Source organism: Lactuca serriola, chromosome 5 (genome assembly GCF_051521515.1).
Source record: "Lactuca serriola cultivar US96UC23 chromosome 5, Lser_US96UC23_V15, whole genome shotgun sequence".
Lineage (NCBI taxonomy): Eukaryota > Viridiplantae > Streptophyta > Magnoliopsida > Asterales > Asteraceae > Lactuca > Lactuca serriola.
In genome coordinates this window covers 361,313,553-361,336,545 of record NC_136412.1, presented here as the reverse complement: position 1 = coordinate 361,336,545, position 22,993 = coordinate 361,313,553, and the positions used below count along the sequence as shown (strand labels likewise).

Here is a 22,993-nt window from a genome sequence, read left to right as displayed (position 1 = left end):
TTATAAACTAGTTTTTTATGAGTCATTAATTTTTTTTTCAAATACACCCCTTAATTAATTATAAAAACCCATTCTTTTAAATGTCCTTTTGTGTCATTTTGTATTTTTTAGCTAATTTATCAAACGTTATATTTTATCAACTAACTTTTTAGCTATTAGCTAGCTTTTTATTTAACAATTAAATTTTCAACTATTAGCTAGCTTTTCAACTAATAAGTAGTTTTCCGGCTAGTCCGTCAATAATAACCTAAATAAATCTTTTTGGATAATACTTGTAATTTAGCAATACTTCATGGACGAGATATGTAATTTTATCTTATAAAGTAAAAACATCAAAATCGTTGCTTCCCGGTTTTTTCCAAACTTGATTTCTCCGCTTCCTTGTTTCGTTTTATCGAATCAGATGAAAGAATCTACTTTCAAACGTGTTGAACCCTTCTTGTTGGTCAAGGAAACCCTAATTCTTTCCAAATATAAGGTTTATCTTGAAGCAAAATTGTTAGATTTTTGCTCCAGAAGGAAATTTATAAGCCTCAGCTGCAGTTCAATTATTTGTCACGATCAACAACCGATTTCTTGAGGTACGAACTCTTTCTTTCATCTTTTGATATTGTTCTCGTTTTCTGCCTCTGTTTATATGCGTTAATCAGGCAATGGTGCTGAAAAGACGATGAAAATTCTGTTAAGTTTGATGATGAAATGGATAACATGCCTTAAAAGTCAAGTCAATGGAAGCAAATTAGCTTCAGCCTTTATCAACCTTTGGTTGGTTTAGTAAACCTGCAAAATGCAGATTGGATTATTAGTTATATCTGTCTCCTCTTATCATTTTTGGCTTGTACTTTAATTCTATAATTTTTTGACTTCATGTAATTTGAATTTAGGTTATGGGCTATTATGGCTTAAGGAGATATTCCCAGTCCAGTAGATGAGTTATGTATTTCATGATCGAATCAATCAAAGTTATTGAGACTACTTACCATGAAACGTACGTCTAATGATCAATATGAATCACAAAAACCTAATTGAGATCAATTAGCTTAATTACACCTTATGATTGATTGAATCAAACGAAGTTATTAACCACCATATCACTTTTCCCTTTTGCTTAACCATGGAAGGTTGTGACAGGCATAGGCCATTACCATATCCCAATATATTACTAAATGATAACTGTAGACAGTAATAATTGGCTGCAAAAGTATCCTTAAGAGGTTTTAAATTGGGCATTTGGCTTTAAATTGACTTTGTGTTGACATATAACACTCCATTGCAGGATCTTATTTCATTTTTTTTTTCAGTTTCTTGCCAACCTGCAACATGAGTCATGATGTGAGCTCTATAGCAGCAAGTTATGGTCTAATGACATCAGATCCGGAGACAGATTTTGTACATCACATAGCCCTATTTGCAGCCCTGCTCTGTGCTTGCATTGTAATTGGTCATCTCCTTGAAGAAAGTAGATGGATGAACGAATCTATCACTGCCCTTGCAATTGTGAGTTACTGACTTCATATATGAATTTTTGTTGTGCATAACTTTGGTTTGTCAGTTTGTACTTTGTTGAGGTAAATATTACATAACTTCTGACAGGGTTTAGGCACAGGATTTGTTATTTTACTAACTTCTGGTGGTAAAAGCTCACACATATTGGAATTCAAGCAAGAATTTTTCTTTATATATCTCCTTCCACCAATTATTTTCAATGCTGGGTAAGTTCTATCTTCTAAATGTCATTCTTATTCTTTTTCAAGGATTTGAAATTTCTCTAGCATGCAATTAAATGATTGACTATAAGAATCCTAGTTTGAAGTACAGACTTCTTAAATTTCCTGTGTTGAGAGCTTGTTTTATTGTAAAAGTAACAGTAGCATTTAGGTGACCAATATGAATAGCCTACATATCTTGTTTTGATGCGTGTCTTTCAATTGCATTTAACACCTTTTCTGAGAAAGGTTAACTATTTACCAGGTTTCAGGTTAAAAAGAAACAATTCTTCCAGAATTTCACAACCATTACCTCATTTGGAGCCATTGGTACTTTGATATCCTTTGCAGTCATCTCATTTGGTACGTTAAATAAAATGTGTTTAATAGTTCCTGTGTAAATGATTATATAAACTTTGATCACAATGTTTTTGTTTTATGGTGATTGAATAATTCAGGCGCAACACGTTTGTTTCCTAAACTGGGTATCGATTACCTCGACACAAAGGATTATCTTGGTATGTATTCTCTTTTCCTTTTTGACTTTTTTTTTTTTTAAAAAAAAATTATTTTTATGCATGAATACATTGTCCAAGGCATTAAAATATGGGAAATGTTGACATGTATGACATCACTTATTATCAGTCTAGGTAGATCATGTTATGCTAACCTATTCATTCAAATTGTTGTCTTCTGGTATAATTATGGGAAGCACTTGGAGCCATTTTTTCTGCAACAGATTCTGTTTGCACCTTACAGGTAAAAAGGTCTTGATTGTTTAAAAAATTACAGAGATGATCATCTTCATTAACTTTGTATGTTCTAATGGACAGGTTCTTAATCAGGAAGAAACACCACTGCTATACAGCCTAGTGTTTGGGGAGGGTGTTGTTAATGATGCCACATCTGTGGTTCTTTTCAATGCAATTACAAAATTTGACCTATCAGACATGAACTCTGTCATCGCCCTTAAATTTGCTGGAAATTTCTTGTCATTATTCATATTTAGTACTTTCTTGGGAGTTTCAGTAAGTCTTTCTCCCTCTCTTTACATATATCTATATGTGTCCATTTCATTTGCTCGAGTTAAATAATCCAAGGGAAAGCTTAGGTTGGGTTGCTGTGTTCATTCACCATTAGAACATTGTACTTTGGAAGGTATGACATGATGTTGTTTGAGTAATTTATATATATATATTTTTTTAAAAAAAAAAGAAAAAAAATACCATAAATGATTGGGACAAATGTGTGTGTATTCAGGAATTCAACAGATCGTGAAGTCTCCCTTATGATACTCATGGCTTACCTTTCATATGTATTAGCTGAAGTAAGTGAAAGGTTAATTTTTAGTTTTTAGCTGTCGGCATGAATAACCTTTTTTTTTCATGTAGGTTTTTGGATTAAGTGGAATCCTTACTGTATTCTTTTGTGGTATTGTAATGTCACACTATGCTTGGCATAATGTCACCATCAATTCACAAGTAACTACAAAGTGCGTTGCCCTTTTTCACACTTTCCAACAAAAAAAACTCTTTTCCTCTTTGGTTAATATGAGTTTGTTGGATTGCATTGCAGGCATACTTTTGCAACAATGTCATTTATTTCCGAAATATTTATCTTCATGTATGTTGGTATGGACGCACTAGACGTGGAAAAATGGAAATTTGTAAACGATAGGTAAACTTTTTTTTTTTTAATCAAATAATAACCCTATTTAGTATTTTGATGGAGATTCAAATAATTTTTCTACAGTCCTCGAAAATCCTTTGGGGCTAGTGGTGTACTGCTTGGATTGATTATGGTTGGAAGAGCATGTTTTGTGTTCCCAATTTCACTCATATCCAACTTCACCACTAAATCAAACAGTAACAAGATCGAGTTCAAACAACAGGTAACTAACTAACTTCAACTACCAATTCTATTTTGAATTTTAAAATTAATCTGTCACATCACAGGTTACAGTTTGGTGGTCTGGTCTAATGCGAGGTGCTGTGTCCGTGGCTCTTGCTTATAAGAAGGTAGGTAAAACTAAATTTTACTATTTAAAAAAGTATGTTTGCTATTTTGGTAATTTACATATACATATATACAGTTTACCGGGTCTGATGAGCAAACTATGCAGCCAGAAAATGCACTATTGATCACCACCACCATCATTGTTGTGCTTTTCAGTACTGTGGTAATGTCTTGTACTCCATTATTTAACCAATAATCAATCATTGATGATAAATTATTTATTTATAATAATTAATTTATAGGTGTTTGGATTGTTGACTAAGCCTATTGTAAAGTTTTTGTTTCCTGGATCCTCCTCACATGTTGATGAGAGCCAAGCATGGAGTCCAAAGTCGATCATGATGCCACTTATGGGCTCAGGTGATAGAAATGTAGTAGTAGTAGAAGAAGAAGAAACAGGTGGAGGAGAGGATGAAACAAGCAATCTAAAAAGGCTATTTAGTAACCCTACTAACACCATTCATTACTACTGGAGGAAATTTGATGACGCTTTCATGCGTCCACTTTTTGGTGGAAGAGGCTTTGTTTCTTATGTTACTGGCACCCGTGAAGTCGCATTAGTGTAACCACTTTACACTAATCTAATTAATTAATGCCTGCCACTATATATGTTCTTTCTTGTACATAATTAATACTACAGAATAGCTAGACTTCATTTCTTGATGTTTAATGCTTTTAGATTTTAGAAATACCAACTTCAAATGGTCCGTTGTTATATTCTATGTATTATTAATATTAGATAGAGACTTCATTTTGTATTTAGTTTGGAGGTGGGAACTGAGTTGAGTTGATTTGGTCTCAATTCCCAATTACTAATTAAATATTTCGTTTTTCTTGAAATTGTATTGAATTTGCAAAAAAAATCTAAAAGGCAGGGCATGAAGTTTCATAAACGCTGCATCAGAGTGAAAGTGCATAAAATAATTTTGTTTAATTTTTATTTTGGGTAAAAATTACTAGAAGTAACAACCTAATTTATTTGTAGTAAATGGTATAAAGTTATAAGTTACTTTTTCTTGATTCAAAATTTTATATGTAAAATGAAGACCTACTTCTAACTTATATAACTTTTTGGGCAATATACCTTGGAATTTTGGTGATGAAACATAAGATATTATGTTATTATTAGCCATATGATAAAATTGATTTTAGTACAATTCTATAATGTATGTATCATATTCACTATTTAGGCGTACAACTATAGTTGATGTTCTTTGATTTGCCTCTACCCTAATATCCTAGTAGGGTTACTTTCCTAACTTATCTTTTTAAACTATGTTTGTTGTTATTTTGTAAAGAAAACAAAAGTTTATTCCCTAAAATGGAAGAAATTAGAAATACATTTCAAAAAGTAAATCGCCACAAAAGTACTTGGATATATTGCTTTTAAATTGCCTAAAAAAAAGAGGTTGACTAAAAGACATTTCATTTTTCCATTTAGACACTTCATTGGTTGAATTTGCATTATTTTTTGTAAAGATAAATTATAAATAATTTATTATACGTTGATTTTTAATAAAAAAGGAGTCAATTTAACAACTCCAAAAGAAAAATTGAACGAAGTTACTATTTTATGCTAAAAACAAATGAAATAAGATGATAATTTTTTTTTGTGAAGTTTTGATTAAGCCGTTGGGGAGGGCGGGCACCTACTTGCGTGGTTAAAGATTTCGACCGTTGGTGAAGTGGTGCCCACCTCATGATTTTCTGTGAGTGTGTTTTTGTTTCCTTTTATGCTTCTCTTTTGTCTTAACTTAACGCTCCTCCTTGTGCCGTTGAGTGTGAATCATGGCGTCTTTGCGTTGGCAGATTCTATTTATTTAACGTCACTGTTAACAATCCTATTTTTCATTGTGCCAGTCAGAGACAGAGACAGAGAGAGGTTGAGAGAGAGAGAGAGAGAGAGAGAGAGAGAAAGGGAGGGAGGAAGCGCCATTAACGGGGCCTGTGTTCTTCAAGGTAACCTTGCTTAATTTTAGGGTTTCTTGATTCTGTTATAAATGCCCAAATCATATGAGACTTTTATTCATGGATTTCGTTAATAAATATATACTATAATGTAGTGAAATTTGAAGGTTAAGAAGAAATGGAGGGAAAGAGCAAGTTGTCAGCACACTGGTGGTGGTTTGACAGTCAGAGCAACACTATCCCAAGGAAATCTCCATGGCTACACTCCACTATTGCAGGTAACGACATTATTATCCTTCTTCGACAATCTACACTCGTAATTAATTAATTAATCATATATGGATTTGGTCTGAATCATATGCTTTATAAATACTTCCTAAATGTAAATGTACTGCTATTTGATTTGATTGATAGAACTGGATGACAAGACGGAGGCAATGCTTAAACTGATCGAGGAAGATGCAGATTCATTCGCAAAACGTGCAGAGATGTATTACAAGAAACGACCCGAGCTCATTAGCATCGTTGAGGATCTGTATCGAGCCCATCGATCGTTAGCTGAAAGATATGATCAGGTCAAGTTTGATAGTGGAAGTCGCCACCTGATCACTCCATGGACATCGTGTCCTTTACCTTTGTCCAAATTCCGAACTTCGCATTTGATGAAAGAATCAGAGAAATCATACGACAGCTACTCTGAGTCTTTTGACTTTGACCATGATTTTGATTCTGTTGAATCTGATATGTTTGATGAGCCCCAACAAGCGTCTTCTTTTAATGATGAAACTGAAGAAGAGGAAAAGAGCAGTAATAGTAGTTCAGATGAAGAAGGAATGAAGTTGAGGGAAGAATTAGAGAGGCTGAGAGAAGAAAACAAGGTTCAGAAGGAAGAATTGGTTCAGAAAGATGAAGAGAAAAGGGAGGCGATCAGACAACTTAGTTTTTGTGTGGATTTGCTCAAACAAGAAAATCTAAATCTCAAAACAAGAATTGCTAAAGATTCTTTCAAGAAGCAAAACAGCAGCCCATTTGAGTTTACAAAACTGAAAGGGGTATTTTGGGGAATATTCAATGGTGAAGCTACTACTGCTGTTGCTCTATAGACAATGCATTCACAGGTATATTTTGACATATTCTTGATATTGATATTCTTTCTAAATAATGTTCTGTTTGTCCCCAGAAAAGTTAACTTTTTAAAATTTACATATTACCAAGTTACTCTTCATTTTCTAAAAGATTTATTTCGTTAATTTTTTTTTTTTTAAAATATAGTAAATTTAATTTGTTCATGTAAACTTTGAAGTGGGGGGTCTTCTTTTGGAATGGATATGGATATTGTGTTGGATCTTTTTTATGGGTCATTGTGTAGTGGTGTCCTTTTAGAATTGGATTATTCATGTACGGTGTTGATTCTTTGTTACTTTAAGCAATGTCAGAATAATAGAATGAGTTTTACTTTTTACACACCATCCTATTCCAAGTCTACTGCACACCAACCTAATATTGTGTTGACCTATATATTTGACTCTAACTTTCTCTTTATTTCTTAAACACAGCTTTTAACACTAGTGACGCAATGATTAACTACGAGAATAGGAAAACAATAAAATACATTTAATTTAATATTATGTTTATGCCCCTTTATTTATATATTATTTTCTATTTTCCTCCCTTTTACTTTACAAACATATACAACATATTGTCTTTTATTAATTTTATTTTTGAATATATTTATTTTGTGTTATTTTTAATATAAATAATCTATCTCGCATATAAACAAATTCGACATGTATGATACTTCATTAGTTATATTGGTTTCTATTTTTTTTTAACATTAAGTATCATTACTTTGATCTTTTTTTAGTGATATATATATATATATATATATATATATATATATATATATATATATATATATAATTTTTGAAATAAAATAATAATGTATTAACATTAAATAAAAGCATTTATTCTTTAACATATGAGTTTATATGAGTTTATGACTATTTTTTTTAATCATGTGTTTATTTAATCTTTTATATTTTTATATCAAGCAATTAAATTGTTAAATCAAATTTGTTGATGAAGTGAAATAATATCTCCAAATATTACATTTATAACCCTTTTTATTTACTCAATGTTGGGCATTAACAAACCCAAAATCTTTCGTAGGGGCATAGCCGCACAAAATTATTGTTGTCGTTTGTTTTTGTCATGGATAAGGTAAAAAAAATATTGATAAAAATTTATTTTGAATTTTATTTTTTATAATACTATTTATATTATTATATTATAAAAATAAAATTATTATTTTTTTATCTTAATAAAAAATAAGTTTAAAATTGTTAATATTAATAAAGTTAGCAATAAAAATCTAATTATTAAATAATAAAATTTTATTGATTTTGTTATAATGAAATAATGATAAAAGTTAGTCAAAATAATAATTATATTGTAATCATAACCTAAAAAGTAATGCAAATGATAATTATATAGTCATCATTTACCTAAAAAGTAAGCTCAATGGTATAAGATGGTGTTGTAGGTTGGTGTGTGTAAAGTAGGACCCTAATAGAATATAGACGGTCTTCAAATTCAAAATGGTTCCTGTAATTTTGCTGTCCAATGTTTGGTTTTTTCCTAGATCTTCAAGATTTATCGAACTTTGAAAAAACATACTTCTTCAATTAATATTGGCTAAGAAACGAATACACACGTCTCAAAGATATTATGATTCCATATTTAGTAAGGCTAATGTTATTATTATAATTATTATTACCTCCTCATTTTATAATTTCACCCGAGATTTGATTTTTTTTTCTTTTGTTGTTGTTGTTGTTGTTGTTTTTTAATTTTGTTTTTTTTCTTACTTTGTTTTTTCTTATTTGGACTACATTAAAAATTTGGACGACATTATAAAATTCGAACGGCTATATAAAAAAAAACAAAATCAAAGTTTGTATTTATTTATCATGGATATTAATTAAGTCGGTAAAACATGATATGCTCATTGTAATCAACTATATTACATAATGGTTATGGTGAATTGTAATTTATCAATAAACGATAATTGTATTGGTTTGTTTCTAAAATAAAGACAAATTTTACTTTTGTTTCATTTTATATAGCCGTCCGAATTTATAATATTAATAAATAATAACAACAACAACAAGAAGATTAAAATATAAAAGAAAAGAAAAGAAAAAACAAAGAAAAGAAACAAAAAGGAAAAGAAACAAAAAAAACAAAAAAAAAAAAACAAAAGGGAAAGAAACAAAAAAATGATATCAAATCAAAAATAATTGATTAGATTGATTAGATTAATAATAATAACAATAACAAATAAGATTAAAATATAAAAGAAAAAAAAACAAAAAACAAAAAAAGAAAAACAAAAAGGGAAAGAAAAAAAAATGATATAAATCAAAAGTAAATAATTGATTTGATGTTAGAGGGTAACATTGGTTAATGAGGATACTTATCACACAACCCTTAATTAAAATGGTTGTCTTTAAACTGATATCGTCTTCGGTTTTTGGTCCGACTGTGCGGTTCTAACCGATGGTTAAAATTTTGCTATTTTTAAAAACATCTTACTAAACACTTTTTAAATTATAATTTTTTTTTTCAAATAATTCAATAAACTCTTGTAAAACTCAATCACAAACACCCAAAAAAGAAAGATAAAAACGAGCTATTTATGTGAGCCCCTCCTTGATTCAAGGTATCAACCGGCTCATTTACTAAAGTTTTATAACTTTCATTGGTTGATGTTTACAAAATCCACCACAACACAAAAAATGTATTATCCATATTCTAATAAAATAATTTTATTCTTCTATTCACAAGTCATAATATTAGAAATCTTCATTAATATTATATGTCACATACCATGTCATATGTCAACATATTAATTCTCCATTTAAAATTTAAATTTTTTCACTCTAATTACATTAAATTAATAATAATTCATTCTTCATTTCAAATTTCAAATTTTATACTCTAATTATATTAAATTAATAATATTAGAATAAAACATAAAATGAAATTTATATTATATATATTTCATATATTTATTTAAATTAACGATTGCAATTTTATATAACTAAAAAATATCTCTTAATTAATAACTTATTTGAAATAATTGATTAATAATTTTGAGTTTTTACTATGAAAATTTAATTAATTTTATAACCGTGTTTTTCACGGATTATAAACTAGTAATGTATATTGTCCTAAACGGAAAAATAACGGATTAGCGCCAACGACGCCAACAATCAACAAAGTGAAAACATAAAAGTCTCACATAAATAATAAAGAAGATTAATATTTTTAAATAAAAATTTAGGATGGAATTACACAAAACAAAACACGTACTTGGAAATATGAAATATATCATATATGAAAATACTTTTAGGGATTATAAAACGTTTAATAACACCAAACGATGTTACTTTTACAAGCATAATAAGCAACTTAAAAGTTAAAACTCAAAATTAAATTTGTAGCGAACATACTTGAAATTCATTATTTTATAGCGTTTTGTTCCGAACCAGTTTACATGCCTAATCATTAGATATGGGCTGTAAATGAACTGTTCGACGAGAAGTTCGTTTATTTAATAAATGAATGAACATGAACACAAATTCTCGTTCATTTAGTTAAACGAACGAAAATGAATAATAGTCTTGTCCGTTCAATTATGTTCGTGAATTTTCACTTAAGTTGTTCGTTTACGTTTGTTCGTTCGTTTAAGTTTCTTAATTTTCATATATGTTCAATTATTTTTTTATTTCATTAATAAATTATATGTTCGTTTATGTTCATTTATATTCGTGAACATGCTAAATGAACATAAACGAACAAACATGAACAATGTAATTTGTTAAATGTATAAGAAAACTCGGCCATTTATCCGTTCGTATTCGTTCGTTTGTTTGACTAACTTAAATGGACGAACATGAATAAGTCGCGCTAACTAGATTTCATTTAAATTTGTTTTCTATTTATTTATTTTCAATGTAAACACTATAAAATTATGAACTCTTTCTAGGCATGTTTACTGAATTTTTTTTTTGACTTTTAAGTTTTTTATTAAGCTTGTAAAAGTAACAGCGTTTTGTGTTATCAGATGTTTTGTAATCCTAAATAATATTTTCATATATAATATATTTCCAAACACATGTTTTATTTTGTGTAACTCCATCCTCAACTTTTATTTAAAAAATATTAATGTTTTCGATTATTTATATGAGACTTATGTTGTTTTCACTTTGTTGACCGTTGGTGTTAAATCTTTATTTCCGAGTATGGGCCACTATACAATATATATTATACAACTTTTGTATTGTGATGGATTTGTAAGAAAATAAATTTTGTATTATTATATGATATAGACATCAAATAACAAGGGACATTTATGAAAAATTAGTAAATCATTAGGTTGATACCTAAAATTCAAGGAGGGGCAAACAAACAAGGTGTGTGTTAAACATAGCAGTCATATCTCGTTTAACTTTTTTTTTTTTTTTGGGTGTTTGGGAATGAGTGTAAAACAATTTATTGATTTTTTTTTTAAAGCCAATAAATCTTAAAAAGTGTTTAGATAAGGTGTTTTTTAGGAAATCTTTTGAAAAATCTTAAAGTTTTGGGCCAAATTATGATCTAGTCTTAAGTTAAATGTTATTAATAAAAAAAGGCAAGAAACCGACTATTGTAATCACATGACCTAAGCAACAAAGTAGTCGAGATCGTGATACACATAAATATCAAAAAACTCAAACACCTCATTAATGATTGTCCCACATAAGATGTCGTAAGAAAAACCTAAGGAAATCAATTCATAAGTATTGAATGAGTACAAAAACAAAAATGACTTATTTTGCAACCAAAAAATATTATGGACCAAATATGTACAAAAATATTAATGACTAAATATGTAGAAAGTGATAAATATATTACCCTATTAAGTCTTTTTTACCGGCTAACCTGTAGCCAATCACAAGGACTGAATGTGTACAGTTTAACAAGTTCAAGGGATAAATGTGGACAAAAAAAAACTCAGTGACCAAATATGTATAAATCAAAAAATATATTTCTCTATCCCCTTTTAAAAATCAAATATATTATAATAAATAAAAGTTTTTTTTTTGCCTAATGTTATATTCTCATTCAATTTGCTAAATGTCATTTTGTGGCTATTTTAAATTAATTTCTTTTTCCACATGTCATTTTATGAGTTTTTTTATTATTGGGAGAATTTCATATATGCCCTTCTTAAACATCAAAATATCATATTTACCCAACTTAATTTTTAAATATCATATTTACCCTTCATAAAATTTCTAAATATCATATTTACCCTTCATATAATTTTAAAATATCATATATGTCTTTTTTAAACATCAAAATATCATATACGCCCTTCTTAAATATCAAAATATCTTATATGCACTTTTTAAACATCAAAACATTAATGTTAATATCTAATATCTACAACATGTTAATAATCAACAACAACAGAAACTAAACAATCAAAACATACATTCCATAGAAATGGTTGAAGATGAATCTTTTTATCTATCAAGAGGCCGACATTCCAACAATTTGGAAGTTCACATTCAATTATCATAGACGTAAGGATAATATTGTTTAATTTCTTAATTATTATACTAATTCGAAGGTATAAAAAATGATTATAAAATATTAAAAACATTATAATTTTTTTTTGGGCAAATATGATATTTTGAAGGTTTATGAAGGGTAAATATGATATTAAGAAATTAAACCGGACAAATATGATATTTTGAAGTTTAAGAGGGGCATATATGAAATTCTCCCGTTATTTAATAAAGTTCACATAATATTTTAATGTAATAATTATAATAAATATAGTAATAAATAAATATCAATTTCATTAATGGACTTACTTTCTTATTTCAAAATTATCAAATTAAAGCTCATTAGTTTATTTTGTTTACTAGGTTACAACCTGTGGGAACCATGGGTAAAAAATTTATAAAACATTTATATTATTAATAAAGAGTTAAGTTTGTTTAAAACTTTTTGTATTGATTATTTAAAATTAATATTAATATATTAATATATATTTATAAAAAAAGACTATAAATTTTAATAATACGTAGATGAGAAACTCTTCTGATAGTTTTTGTACCTATATACAAGTGCTTTACATGGTCTTTGATTTTGGAAAATCTATTGAAGGCCACGAGAATTTGAGAAGTATTGAAAAGAAATTTAGCAATCAACCTCTCACATGGTCATAAAAGATCTAGCTCACTAATCATACTCGTGATAAAGATTATCTCATCCTAAAGAACATAAAACAGAGTAAAGGAAATAAAAATATTAAAGTCTCCACAGGTAAGCATTGCTAAAACTATCAAACCAAGAAAAAGGTAATTACATGATTCTGGATGATCGACCAAAAATATCATATGCTTTTGGCCGATCGAGCGAAATAACAACAAAATAGATAAAATAGATCCAAAACCGGTTTGTTTATTTTGTATCCTACTTTCATATTTTGTATCCTACTTTCATCTAGTATAATTTTTTTCTAAAGCTTTTTACCATAGCTAGCCACTTCTTACATAAAAACTAAGTAATATAAAATATTATTTGGGCCATAATATACATTTAAGGTGTTCTAGAAGATAAATGAAGAAAGGCTAATCATAACCATACTAAAGAATATTTAAAGAAAATGCAAGTGAACTTGTTGCTCTACCCAATCAAAAAGCATAAGAACCATTTTTAAAGATAAATTATTGAAATGGATCAAAGAGAGAAAAGTGTAAACCATAGGATAAGGGCATAACCTTTCTTGCACATGACCTAAGTGACATAGGTGTCCAACCCAACACACATTTCAGTAAACCTTGTCATGTAAGCATGACCGTATACACCATAAGCTTGGCTTAATTTCTGCCCTACATTCATTTTCCACATGCCTAAGTGTAACAAACTCATGTTGGAAAACAATACATGTTTTACGTTCATTTAAGCCATATTCATTGGTTCTTGATGACACCCTTTAAGTTAAGGTGGTAAATTGTCATTATAAATGAAATCTTGGTTTATTATAATACAAGAACTCAGAGAAAGTAAAAAACCACATATCCACATGATGTAAGAGAAATTTGGTTAGAAGAAATACTTACGTTGTGGTGGCTCTTAACTTGATAACCCATCTTCGATCTTTAACTTTTGAAGATCCTTCAAGTTAAAGAAACATAACTGCTCAGTAAATATATAAAGTATAAAGAAGACAATTATATTGCAAAATAGATGATAATCATCAATATCATATTATATAGATAACACATAAAACCACTAATTTGAAACATAAGATTGCTTAAACTTACTTATTAGTTGTTTATCATTAAGGAAATAGTAATTTAATGAAAAATGTTGGATACTTACTCATTACTACACCAATCAGATGAGTTCCTACTGGAGTTGATGTGGCTTGAAGGGATGATTAGCTTCTCGATAAAACAAATGATTAGAGTAAGTAAAACTTAAAAAGCCTAAATGAAATGTGCAAAGAGAGTTTTAGGTACTTATCAGTGAGAATGAGGAAAAGCAAGGAAATATAGAGATGGTTGAAGTAGAAAAAGGTGGTCAAATCGTTATGAAGGAAGCAAAACCTATATGTGATGCGCTCAAGAATGATCACCATGATCATGAGTTGCTTACAATTGGTATCTAACACATCTGAGGCACGTGTTGGGGAAATCAGGATATTTCCACTCTCGCCAAAATGAGCGCTTTTAACAACTACCCAATGGGGTTAATCGATTAAGGAAATAAAAACAAAGAAAAATTGAAAGAAGAACTTTCACGAATCTGAGTTACAATTCTAGAGATGGAAAACACCACAAAATGAGCTTTCTTTTGTACTATACTGCATAAAACATCATTTATTGTATCAAAATAATAGTGAAACGAATCAATTTAAGCAAACAAATGAAATGCATCTACATTTGTAATAAATAAAATTAATTGCAATTTGCAATTGATATCTTACCTTATATACGAAATCGGATACCATAATAACATGCTATTAATCGGGTATGTAATGAATTGATTTAATATGTACATTTGTATTCTTTGAATATAATGAATTGATGATTTATTGAGTAGAAAGTGAAAGAAAATAGAGCCTGATTTCTATCGATTTGAAGGTGAAACAAAGCAGGGGTAAAATTGGTATTTAACTTGACATAATTTAGTGGTTTTGAAGGGACACATGGACTATTGGTTTTGTTTACTAGAGAGATTTATTTAAATTTAAAAAATAAAAAAATCAATTTTAATAATTCATTATTTTTCATGTTTTCTTATAAATACAAAGTTTTAAATATTTAAATATTTCTATTTAATTTTTTCTAATTAACCCATATATTAGGATTTTACACCCTTAAACGTTTAAACTTTAAACCTACATTTTCTCTTTCTCTTTCCTCATAGAAGTTTTATACCCTTAAACCTATATTTTCTCTTTCTTGTTTCCTGATAGAAGTTTTAAAAATCAAATGACAATTATACCCTCGGACCTACTCTTTCTCTGATACGATTCACAGAAGACGCCTCCAATCACAATTTCTTCTCCATCTCCCATCTTCTTCTCTGTAGCCACCGTGCGCAGCTCTTCGATCTCTACCGCCATCATCCTTGTCGACTCAGCTCTCCGATCTCCGATCTCCACCGCCGCCAGCTCTCCGACCAGGTAACGAATTTCCTTTTTCTGGTTATGATCTTTTCTGTCTATGTTTATAATTCTCGATATCTCCATGTCTATACTGGTTATTTCGATTTTCTGCTTATTCGGATGGTTTCAATTCCAAAAATTTTCCTTATCTGATTATCATATCTCTGTCTATTGCCTTCTGCTGACACGAATTTCTGCCAAATTGCAAAGATTTCTGGTTAACCTGTAGTTGTGAATGATTTTTTTTTGTCTCAAATCTTCCATATGCTAGAGGAATCTGCCATCTGAAATCTGCGATGGCAAATTTTTGTGAATTGTTTATATTTTTTTCTGCCAAATTTTTGCAATGCTAAAGATTACTTTTCAAATTTTTGTGAAGTCCCTAAAACTTGTGTCTGATTTGTGATATCTGATCTGCCAATTGTTTCCAATGCCAAGAATACTAAATTTCTGAGGTTTTGATTATTATTTCTCCGATTAAGTTAGTGTTGGTTCAGGATTTCATTCTGTCTTCATTAGTTTATGTTTAGGTATTTTTTAGGGTTCAGTTTAACCTCTATTATATCGTTAGAAGTAGAAGACAACATGAACATGAGTAATGGATTTTGTTGTGGACAGGTTGCTTAGGTTGAGTTGAGATTTGAGAAAGAATTAGATTGGTGAGAAAGTATGACAACGGCTGCTAGACCGACATGGGCACCTGCTAAAGGTGGTAACGAACAAGGTGGAACACGTATATTTGGTCCTTCTCAGAAGTATTCCTCCAGGGATATTGCTTCTCACACAACCCTCAAGCCCAGGTTACTTCTTCTTTTTTCCTTCTATATGATATTTTAGTTTTAGTTAACTATCAATAGTAGTATCTGCAACAAATCCTTAAATATGGAGTATTGCACAAGGGAGATTGCTTGGTTTCGAATATTATATTGATTGGTGTTTTTGTTAATACAATACATACAGAAAGGATGGTCAAGACACCCAAGATGAACTAGAAAGGAGAGACCTCAAAGAGGAGTTGGTGGAGCGTGAGCGCAGACACTTCTCATCTAAAGACAAGGGTTATGGTGGTAAAATCACTTTTATCTTCATCTTTAATAAATAATAAATAATAATAGCTATTCATTAGTTGACTTGTGGTTGCAGAGGATAGAGACCGAAGAAAAAGTGGTCATCACCTACTGGAAGGTTCATATTGCACCTCTAAAAACTTGACATGTTACTTTTCACTGCTTTTCTAACCAATATGAATAGTATTACAGTGTTCATATGTGCAAAATTTTAATCTACTTAATGTTTAAATATTTAATATCCACAGGATCAAGGAGAGAACTAGAGGACAGAATTGTTCCACGCAGTGCTGATGCTGATGATGCTGATTTAGATGTCAAAAGTGATGATGACAGGTTTCTATTTTACATTGTCATGTTCAAATAGTCACACAGACTAAGTGGCTGTTTTTTTTTTTTACTCGTTAAATTCCGTGTGGGTAAAGTGGCTGAATGGGTAGTGATGTGTGTCTGTTTGGATAGTGATGAAGAGGATGATGATGAAGAAGATGATACAGAAGCACTTTTAGCAGAGCTTGAACAAATCAAGAAGGAACGGGCGGAGGAAAAACTACGCAAAGTGAGTTAGTTGAGTTGGTGTTTGTTTAGTTGGGATTTGTATGGTGACATGACATGACATGGATTTGGTTTGTAAATTAAATTGTACAGGAACGTGAAGAGCAAGAAGAGGAGCTTAAACTGAAAGAGGCCCAGTTGATAAGAGGGAACCCTTTGCTTAATAATCCAACTTCAACTTCCTTCAATGTCAAACGCAGGTATTGCAATTTGCCCCCCCTTTTTTTTATATATATATATATTATTTATGTGTGTATATGTGTTATTTGATCTTGATTTGTGATTGACAGGTGGGATGATGACGTGGTGTTCAAGAACCAGGCCCGTGGAGAAACCAAGGCTCCAAAGCGCTTCATCAATGACACCATTCGCAGTGACTTCCATCGCAAATTTCTTCACAAATACATGAAGTGAAGTGTGTAATCATCGACATCCATCCACACTCCAAAATTTGCCAACAGTTTGTTATCTTTGTTTGTATAATGCTTCATAGTATTGAATTTTTCGTCTGTCTTCTTTTCTTCCATGGTACATTTGGGAGGGAATGGATGATTCGTTCTACTTGGATTAGTTATCATGTACATTTCTGACAAAGTAGTCATCCTTTTCGTGGACAAATTTTTTAAATATTTATTACAAAGTAACTCTGTTTATTTACCAAAAAAATAATAATAACGTCTATCATTTTGCAGAGAAGCAAAGAAACCCTTCTTAAAACTTCCTTTTTCTAGTGGATTTCACGAAAAAAGCATTTCTTGAAATCAATTTTGTGATAGGTCTCTCACCTTTTAATGATTTACTAGATAGAAAATCAAGTCAACTTCTTATAAACTTGTGCTCAACTTGCTACTTTTTTTGTTTTTAAATGGCAAACCAACCTTCTCATAAATCCTACGTGTTTCTTAATCAGATTTGCTTCTCATTTCAGAAAGTCACTTCTTAGGGTTAGCCCATTGACACTTTGTTAACTTACTATTTGTTTAAGCTTGCTTATATTCGAGAGAAATCATATGCATTAACCACCAAAAAACAAACTACCATTTGATAAAAGCTTCTTAATCGCACTGCAGATAGTGAACAGCCAAAAGCACAGCAAATCATCTTTATAAAGTACATTGAACAGTAAAAAAAACATCTTTACATATCAATAATTACAGACTAAACCACATACATAAATACATACATGAAAGAATAAAAATCTTACAAGTTTACCCTACCAGTAACAAGAGGGAAGGGAAGGTGCCATAAATCCATACAACGTGTTCTTGTGCTTGATTTCTACCTGTAATATACAAAACAAAGAACCCATTTCAATCATTTTCTTCTTTACTTGGGTCATAATCCGATACAAACTCTACATACAATTATATATTTATGAATGGAGAGCGGTCAAAAACCATCTATCCGTTCACAGCTTTCAGATTAACCCGGGCCGGCCCAAACATATTTTAGATGCAGGCCGAGAGGAAATAAAAGACTCCTCAAATAGTATCAAGATTAATCTTGTATAACATATATATATATATATATATATATATATATATATATATATATATATATATATATTTATCCATACATAAAGCAATTAAACCATTCGACATTTCTTATGACATTGATGACCTATTTCTTTTATAACTTCAACTTAAAAAAAACTTTTCTGAATGAGTTCTATAGTGACAAGAATAATGGTTAATATGATTTTCTATGCAATGAGATTCTAACCGCTAAGACTTAGAAACTGAGACGACGTAATCGACCAATCCATTCTACCATTTCTTGATTGCTTTATAGGTTGTCAGTTTACAATTCATCGATTTGATCCTTCTTTTTGGTTGCATCTACCAATCTTCTTTATGAACAATGGCTATTATACATATGCTTATTGCTTCTTTCTGTTTCCAATGTATCAAATTTTGGCCTTCGAATTTGGTTCTTTCACATTTCCTGTAATTTTTTTAATTTTTTTTAAAATAGACTAAGAATTAATATTACATAACCCATAAAATTTTAGGCCCCTCCGAATGATGGGTCATGGGCAATCACCCCTATCACCTATCATCTAGGCTGGACAGAGGTCAACCTCTAAATTTAATCACAACCATTTAAAGTCCATATTTACGATATATATATATATATATATATATATATATATATATATATATATATATATATATATATATATATATATATATATATATATTTTTGCGCTTCTCTCTTCCACCTCCGAAAAGCTCCCACTGCTCACGCTTCTGAGGAGCCAACTTCTACCCCACGATCCCCATTCCCACTATACAATATGCACTGTTTCTTCTCCTCCCTCCCTTCTTAGACCTTCCATGTTCTTCGCCTTCTACTTCTTAGAAACCGGTCCCCATTTACCCTAACATCAACCATCGTACTCACTGCTTCCCCCAAATTTCTTAAGATGTCATTTTTTTTCTTCATAACTCGTGTTTCCCATCACAAATAAGTATATTCAATACATATAAAACACATACTTCCTTTAATTCAACACTTCTATTTCATATTTCATCACAAATAATCAAGTTGAGCCCACTATTTTGTAATATGAAATATCATATGTTTTAACATATTTTCCTCACATTTATATTCCAGTTAAGAAGATTGTGATTTCCAATTTCATCATCATGTAATTGAATTAACATATATTATTTCTACTCATTTTGGAATTTAACACCTCATCATCATCATCATCATCATCTCATTTTCTCATTTAAAACCCATAACATAAGGACCCAATCAATTACTAATAATTTACATATAACAATTCATGATAAAGAATCAACAAATACACTTGTTTTAGGGCTTACTTAACACCTAAACTTCACTTAATATCATATATACCATTCATGCAACAATGTACATCATCCAAAGACCCGAATCATTTTTAAACCATAAGCTCACCATTCAAAACAAATTAGTAGAAAGAAAGTGTTTATACTTTATACCTTTAATTTGAACTCATTTATTTGATTCTTTTTAGTTCATGAAATAATCATCATCAATTGGTTTGATACCACCAAAAATCGCCATTGGAACCTCTCATCTGCTATAGAAATGAAAATAACATGAAATGAACATTATACCCTTTTAATTAGTTGTTAAACCCACAATCAATACGCACTACAACATACTAGCGTGTTCGAAGCTACACCAAGTACAAAAACTTTTTAGACCGAGCCACTGGGACATTTTTTGATCTACAACAACTCGGACCGGGCTATTGTTTATGTAAACAATGCTGTTTTTTTTATCATAAATGCTAAAATTGCACCTTTTATACTTTAAACAACATCCACACCTAGGGTGTTTGTAACGCCTCGATTCTCATGTATTGAATTATGTTGAATCTTTTTGGTCTTTGGGTCTACTCGACGAGTTGGTTGCCCTACTCGTCGAGTAGCATCGGGTTGGTTCACGTGTTTTAGTGACCTACTCGCCGAGTCTAAGAAGAGACTCGACGAGTAGGAGCTGGCAGATGAAACCCTAAATCCCGGGGTTTTGCACCGTATTTAAAGAATCATATGCCTCCTTTGGCCTCTTTACAGCCCCTTGAGAGTCCAGAAAACCCTAATCAGTGTAGTGATTCATTCTTGTGTGTTTTAAGCTTTGGAAAGTGAATCCTTGGAAAGAAGAGCTTGGAGGGCAAGAGGCTAGAAGCAAGGAAAGTGTGGGGAATCAGAAATCTACCTCTTTTAGCAACATTTAAAGGTATCAAGTCGCCACCTTTACCTCATTTCTTTGTAGACCTCTTTTGGGTGAGATTTAGGGTTATTTTGGCTTGGGTATGATGATATTGTGGTGTATGAGCTAGATCTGAAGTTGTAACTTCAGATCTGGACCCTTCTTGGGTTTTAGGTTCATAAAGTTCGAGTTGGTCACGAATGAAGCCTCCCTTGAGTGTAAAGCCCCCTTGTAAGCTTGGATTTTGTCATTTAGAGCCTTTCTAGCCATGCATGCACGTAAAGTTTGCAACTTTACGTGATAAGAAAGTCTAGGGAAGTTGGATCTGCAATTTGGGGCCTTGGTATGGCTTAAAAAGTGTCTGCATGGTTAAGGGACTGAAGGGACTCAACGAGTCGCATAGTCGACTCGGCGAGTCATATGAAGATGGGCATCAAAATCGACGGGTTGGATGAACAACTAGGCGAGTCCAATGAAGATTGGCGTATACTCGACGAGTTGGATGAACAACTCGGCGAGTTGGTTAAGGTTTCCCCAATTGATGGATGCATGTGAACTTGTCGAGTTGCAAGGAGGAAAAGCCCGACGAGTGGCCTTAGAGCTTTGATCGCGAACCTTAAGAACTCGACGAGTCACTCCGGTGACTCGATGAGTGGACGAGTAGTCAAGGAACTCGACGAGTAGTCGAGGATACTCGGCGAGTCAAGGTCAACATGGACTGTTGACCTTGACCGTTGACTTTGACTTTGACTTTGACCAGGGGTTGACTAGTTGACTTATGGGGTACCTTGAAAGGTTGAGAACTTACGAGTATGGTTATATTATGATAATAGGTGGTGGAGTTTGTGGCAGTGATCCGAGAGTTGGAGTTTATCTACCAAGTCGACATTTGCGAGGTGATTTATCCTCACTATATTAAGGGGTCTAGGGCACCAAGGTCGGCTCATTGGATATATGATCCTAGTAGTGTTAGATGTTGAGTGTGAGTTAGCGTTGCATGCTAGTGGCTAGATCAATTGGATTTTAAAATTTCGAAACCGATCCAATCTAATTGTAATTGGATATCCAATCTATGTTGGTTCGTAACTAGATCAATTGATTCGAATTGGATTGGTTAAGTTCTGCACACCTTATCCAAACCTTCACATGTTTCATTTACAAAAGAAAAATGCCACATCTCTAATGAAGCCATATATTGATTACTTAGGAATATTCATAATATGCACCCCTATGTACTTGCATCCTTGATCACTATTTGCAATCTTGTTGTTTGAAACCTTTTATGATTCTAACATTAACTTATAGAATATATAAGTATTCTTCAATAGTTTACTTCATCATTAATCCACAAATCCTCAATATTCCTTATTATGCATATAATCAAGAATAACATTGTACTTTAACTTTTTCACATTCTCACGAACCACCTCATGACATCAAAATTAAACCTATTATTTCACATGATTCAGCCAAAAATGAATTGTTCATAATACCAGTTTGGATGTGTGTACAGGATTTATGTTTTAACACAGAAAGGAATAAATATAAAAATTGTGAAAAGAAGACTCTTGTATCAATAAATGAGTAATTGTAATGTAGTGAGTGTTATACTTACATAGATAGAAACTATTCAAGCCAGCCTGTGTCGTTCATTGGTCTGTGTGGTTGCTTTCCCTGTTGGCAAGGTGCCTGTGGTACTGTTAATCATCGTCGACCTGACACTCTGTCACTTACAAGTTTCATCACTCTAAATTGTATGAACACTCAAAAATAACAAAACAAAGATTTATTGATAAAAGAGTTCCCAAAAAGGGAAAAATCTTACAATATTTTACATTTTTCCCCTTCTAAGGGAGGAATTACTCACTAGACATTGAACTGAAAATTTACTAGATAGAGAGTGTTTTTTCTTGCACTCGTTCTTGCGATGTCTCTAAAACAAAACATAACTCTCAATTTATAGATACATTGAGAGGGTCTGATCCTTGCCTATTATGTCAGGCATGACGTTTTTATCCACTAAAGATTACATTATTGTGGACAGCTAGAAAGCTTCTAATAATGGAGAAGGGCATTATTATTTTGAGTGGCTGGGGCCATTTGACACGTGAAGCATCTTTCTTTAAGATGATGATGATTTGTCATCTTCAGAGGAGGGTCCCTCCTTTGTCTCCGAATCTTTGCTTTCGCAAAAGTGACAAAGATGTTCTTTGAAAAGTTGTTCTGCATGTCGGCAAAAGTGTTGGCGTGTAGCATTGGATACTTCCATGCTATTGTTCATGAATTTTTCGCCAAACTTGGAG

At 31.2% G+C, this 22,993-nt stretch overlaps 3 protein-coding genes across 7 annotated transcripts; all 3 read left to right on the top strand.

Annotated features, from left to right (window-relative positions):
- The first annotated feature begins 375 nt into the window (after nucleotides 1-375).
- On the top strand, nucleotides 376-4,484 carry LOC145055706 (sodium/hydrogen exchanger 1-like). Of its 3 annotated transcripts, none has more exons than XM_079004096.1 (16): nucleotides 376-581; nucleotides 885-988; nucleotides 1,302-1,497; nucleotides 1,594-1,712; nucleotides 1,972-2,069; nucleotides 2,165-2,224; nucleotides 2,419-2,465; nucleotides 2,540-2,734; nucleotides 2,818-2,864; nucleotides 2,967-3,033; nucleotides 3,098-3,198; nucleotides 3,282-3,383; nucleotides 3,459-3,597; nucleotides 3,662-3,724; nucleotides 3,829-3,885; nucleotides 3,965-4,484. In XM_079004096.1, exons 2-16 carry the CDS (start codon nucleotides 936-938, stop codon nucleotides 4,286-4,288), a joined length of 1,668 nt encoding a protein of 555 aa, XP_078860222.1. In that variant the 5' UTR covers nucleotides 376-581; nucleotides 885-935; the 3' UTR covers nucleotides 4,289-4,484. The 3 variants fall into 3 exon arrangements, with proteins under 3 accessions (XP_078860222.1, XP_078860221.1, XP_078860223.1); XM_079004095.1 differs by having other exon boundaries at nucleotides 378-581; nucleotides 3,799-3,885; XM_079004097.1 differs by lacking the exon at nucleotides 885-988 and having other exon boundaries at nucleotides 379-581; nucleotides 3,799-3,885.
- A 1,001-nt stretch (nucleotides 4,485-5,485) lies between these two features.
- NET3C (Kinase interacting (KIP1-like) family protein) lies at nucleotides 5,486-7,094 on the top strand. 2 transcript variants are annotated; one of them, XM_079004094.1, is made up of 3 exons: nucleotides 5,486-5,681; nucleotides 5,798-5,908; nucleotides 6,045-7,094. In XM_079004094.1, the coding sequence occupies exons 2-3, from the start codon at nucleotides 5,809-5,811 to the stop codon at nucleotides 6,731-6,733; spliced, it is 789 nt and encodes a 262-aa protein (XP_078860220.1). In that variant the 5' UTR covers nucleotides 5,486-5,681; nucleotides 5,798-5,808; the 3' UTR covers nucleotides 6,734-7,094. The 2 variants fall into 2 exon arrangements, with proteins under 2 accessions (XP_078860220.1, XP_078860219.1); XM_079004093.1 differs by having other exon boundaries at nucleotides 5,487-5,681; nucleotides 5,786-5,908.
- Nucleotides 7,095-15,241: 8,147 nt separating this feature from the next.
- Nucleotides 15,242-17,625, top strand: LOC145055704 (uncharacterized). Of its 2 annotated transcripts, none has more exons than XM_079004092.1 (8): nucleotides 15,242-15,381; nucleotides 15,982-16,163; nucleotides 16,324-16,427; nucleotides 16,507-16,548; nucleotides 16,679-16,766; nucleotides 16,893-16,989; nucleotides 17,079-17,185; nucleotides 17,276-17,625. In XM_079004092.1, exons 2-8 carry the CDS (start codon nucleotides 16,033-16,035, stop codon nucleotides 17,397-17,399), a joined length of 693 nt encoding a protein of 230 aa, XP_078860218.1. In that variant the 5' UTR covers nucleotides 15,242-15,381; nucleotides 15,982-16,032; the 3' UTR covers nucleotides 17,400-17,625. The 2 variants fall into 2 exon arrangements, with proteins under 2 accessions (XP_078860218.1, XP_078860217.1); XM_079004091.1 differs by having other exon boundaries at nucleotides 16,324-16,430.
- Nucleotides 17,626-22,993: the final 5,368 nt, after the last annotated feature.